The 3116-nt window shown below is 40.3% G+C and overlaps 1 protein-coding gene across 4 annotated transcripts in view; it reads right to left on the reverse strand.

Moving 5' to 3' along the window:
• Window positions 1-375: 375 nt before the first annotated feature.
• The window catches only part of LOC134445946 (uncharacterized), a 16575-nt gene continuing 13834 nt past the window's right edge, over window positions 376-3116 (reverse strand). The window contains exons 3-6 of one of the 4 annotated variants that reach the window (XM_063195115.1): window positions 2971-3116; window positions 2735-2800; window positions 1679-1784; window positions 376-827 (exon numbers count right to left, since the gene is read on the reverse strand). The exon at window positions 2971-3116 is cut by the window's right edge and continues 247 nt beyond it. In XM_063195115.1, the coding sequence (XP_063051185.1) occupies window position 827; window positions 1679-1784; window positions 2735-2800; window positions 2971-3116 (319 nt within the window). In that variant the 3' untranslated portion in view covers window positions 376-826. Of the gene's footprint in view, window positions 828-1678; window positions 2052-2734; window positions 2801-2970 lie in introns of those variants that run through there. The other 3 variants (XR_010034368.1, XM_063195117.1, XM_063195116.1) reach the window with 3 other exon arrangements.

Raw genomic sequence — 3116 nt, forward strand, 5'->3', positions numbered from 1 at the left:
TCATCATGGTTGTTGGCATTGTAATTAACATTCATTTACAGTCATCTCATCATCATTCACAGCTTATGGTTGAGGCATGATTAATAACAGTAATGTAAGCCTATGTGCTATTTACAGCCTAGTAAACTCATTTGCATAATTATAGTGATTAGAGGTGGCAATAGGTAATATTGTATGATTATGATGAATTTACATTCATATTCATTTAGTATTTTAGTATTTTTAGATCAGGTCATAAAGATGGTGCCTATACTGAGAGCTGACATTCACTGAGAATGAAGTATTTAAAAATCAGTTTGATTGACAGTGTTAGACTACGGAAGAAAGAAAGACAGAACAAAAAGAAAGCAAGAAAGAAAGAAAGAAAGAAAGAAAGAAAGAAAAACGTGAAAATATTTAAAAACAAACATCTATGAGTCAGTTGGAGGCATTTCCCAAACACCTGTGAACAGTATCTGCCCTGCCCTGGATAGTTTGTGGTATGAGTAGGATCAGATATCACCAAACACACACACACACACACACACACACACACACACACACACACACACACACACACACACACACACGCACACGCACACACGCACACACACACACGCACGCACGCACACACACACACACACACCTGTGCGTTGTGGTTTCACTCATGACACCCAACGTTTCAGAAAAGTTTTCAACAACACAACACAACACATTGGCGCCTTATACAGCACACCCAGGTAGCATTCTCTTCCCATGCTGAATTCGACCTGAAAATGTCTCGTCAAAGTTGACTGGTCCATCTTCGTCTGCTTTCATCCTCCAATATAGGCTACAGGAGAGTGATTCTGTGGATATGACAATAACACACACAGTCCCAAATATGTCAACTGTGATGGAGTGAAAGCAACATTCATTCATCACAAGTAAGACAACAGGTCTAGACAGCAGATGATAGTCTGCAGGAGCCTAGCACATAGAACGTAGTGTACATGTAGACCGTTTCCCAATGTCTAGTGTGCATCCTTCGAAGTGAATCAGCCTTCGTAATCACGCTCAGTGACTGGATACTCTTTGGTGAACTCTGCGGAGTATCCAATCACTGGGCTTGACTAATTAGGCTGACACACTTCCAAGGCTCATACACTTGACATTGGGAAATAGTGGCAGTTAACCCCTTGCATGCAGATCCTCCAATAAGGTTGTTGTTACCAAAATGGTAACTACACCTTAGTGTGTTACTTAAAGGGACACTGTGCAGGAAATGGTTAAAAAAGGTACTGCAACTATGGTGCTTATTGAAACTGGGCTGCCTATTGCCAAATTTGATGTTTACATGTAATAAACAAATATGTTCTAGTATGGTCCAAGTAGAGTCATTTTTGCAGAAAAAAAATTTCATGTATGAAAAGTGCAATTTTTCCAGTCATAATGAATACTTAGAATTTGATGCTGGTGGTAAGTATTCATGAAAAGGGTAACATTAGTGAATGGGCAGCATGAATTCTGGAAATAAACAACTAAAAATCTCACACAGTGTCCCTTTAAGACTCTCTATAATGCCAGAGTAATGTTGTTATGATGCACTGCGTACTTGATGGGTTTTTTTTTCTTCAGCAAACAGTGAGTTGGATTTCTTGTGATCTTATCTACATAAAGGGGGTTTATCTACAGGTATGTATTTAAGAAAGCCACTTACCATTTTATGACAGCTCTGGCAGTCATTAAGACGTTAAAGATGGTGATTTTCAGGAGAACATGTCTCAGTGCCAGGACGACCACATGATTAGTCTGTGCTTTTATACCTGCAGAATAGGATATGACACCATTAGGGATGCACTATAGTCTGACAAGCCAGTATTTCTTCGTAATTCACCAATGGTCTGCTTACGCTTCTCTGGGAAGGGTTTTCAGTCATCAGGTAGGTGTTACCGACCAATAAGCATATGCACTTGGGAGCATAGTAATATACGTCATGAACGTCAACTGTCAGCGATTGGTCAGAGCTCATTTCAAACCAGAGCTGATCTCACTCCTCCCACCCAAGTGCTCTAGGGCTTCAAGGATCCAGACTAAAAAATGGATTACGAAGTAAGTAGCCTCTTACTGCAGCAGGGGTCACCGGCGACCCTACTCACTTGCTGAAAATACTTAACTGCATCATAACAACATTGCCATGACATTATAGAGAGCCATAGTGCTGCACTAAGGGGTTAAGGTGGTGTGCTAAAACCAGGCTAGATGCAATACCACTTTTTTGAAAACCGATGAATACACGTTAATTTTGGTACTTGTCGATACCACGTTGCGATACTGATATTTTAACCCCCAACATACAATGAAAATAAATGCATAGCCTTGATTTTTTTCCACCTGTAATATTTGTTTTATTGTCCATATCCATCTAGATATAAAAACATTAGTCAATGCTGCTTTTAAGTCAACAGAACGTTGTTTTATGTAATAGCAGTATCACTGCCAGCCAGGTATTGGAAAGTGATTGATAAGTACAGTATGAGTATAATGAGCCAGTATTGGGGCCGATACCAGAACCGGTTCATCCCTAGACACCATCATACAGTATAGCTACAGTATAAAATATTACACACTAACACTATTACACTTTTATTCAAAGCACCTCATAAGGACGTACTAGTAAACAAGAAGACTAAGAACGCCAGCAGATGTTTTGGATAAGAAAGTTAAAACAGAATGCTACTCTGGTGTGTATTTAATCAATTAGTAGGCCTATTACCTGCATATATGCTGAATGTACTGCTCTCGTCCTCCTCACACTGGTCAAGCTGGTCTGGTTCTGAATCTGAAAGGGGAGCATAATCTCCTTGTCATTTCATTTGTAGCAGATCAAAAATTACTCACATTCTTCAGTTCTTTCATTCACATCCATTAAATTCATCACATTGAGCTTTCCTGAGTGGTTAAAAATAAATAAATAAATCAATAAAAATTCACATGTGAATATCCACCCACCTGTGGTTGTGTTGGGAAAGCCCACCACGTACTGACTCTGCGTGACCGCGGATGTGGCAACCCCCCTGTGGCTCACGAAACACATGTAGCTCTGCCACTCGCTGGAGGCCACCGATATGACGGCCATGGCACTGTGGCTGCCGTCC

This window comes from Engraulis encrasicolus, chromosome 3 (genome assembly GCF_034702125.1).
Source record: "Engraulis encrasicolus isolate BLACKSEA-1 chromosome 3, IST_EnEncr_1.0, whole genome shotgun sequence".
Lineage (NCBI taxonomy): Eukaryota > Metazoa > Chordata > Actinopteri > Clupeiformes > Engraulidae > Engraulis > Engraulis encrasicolus.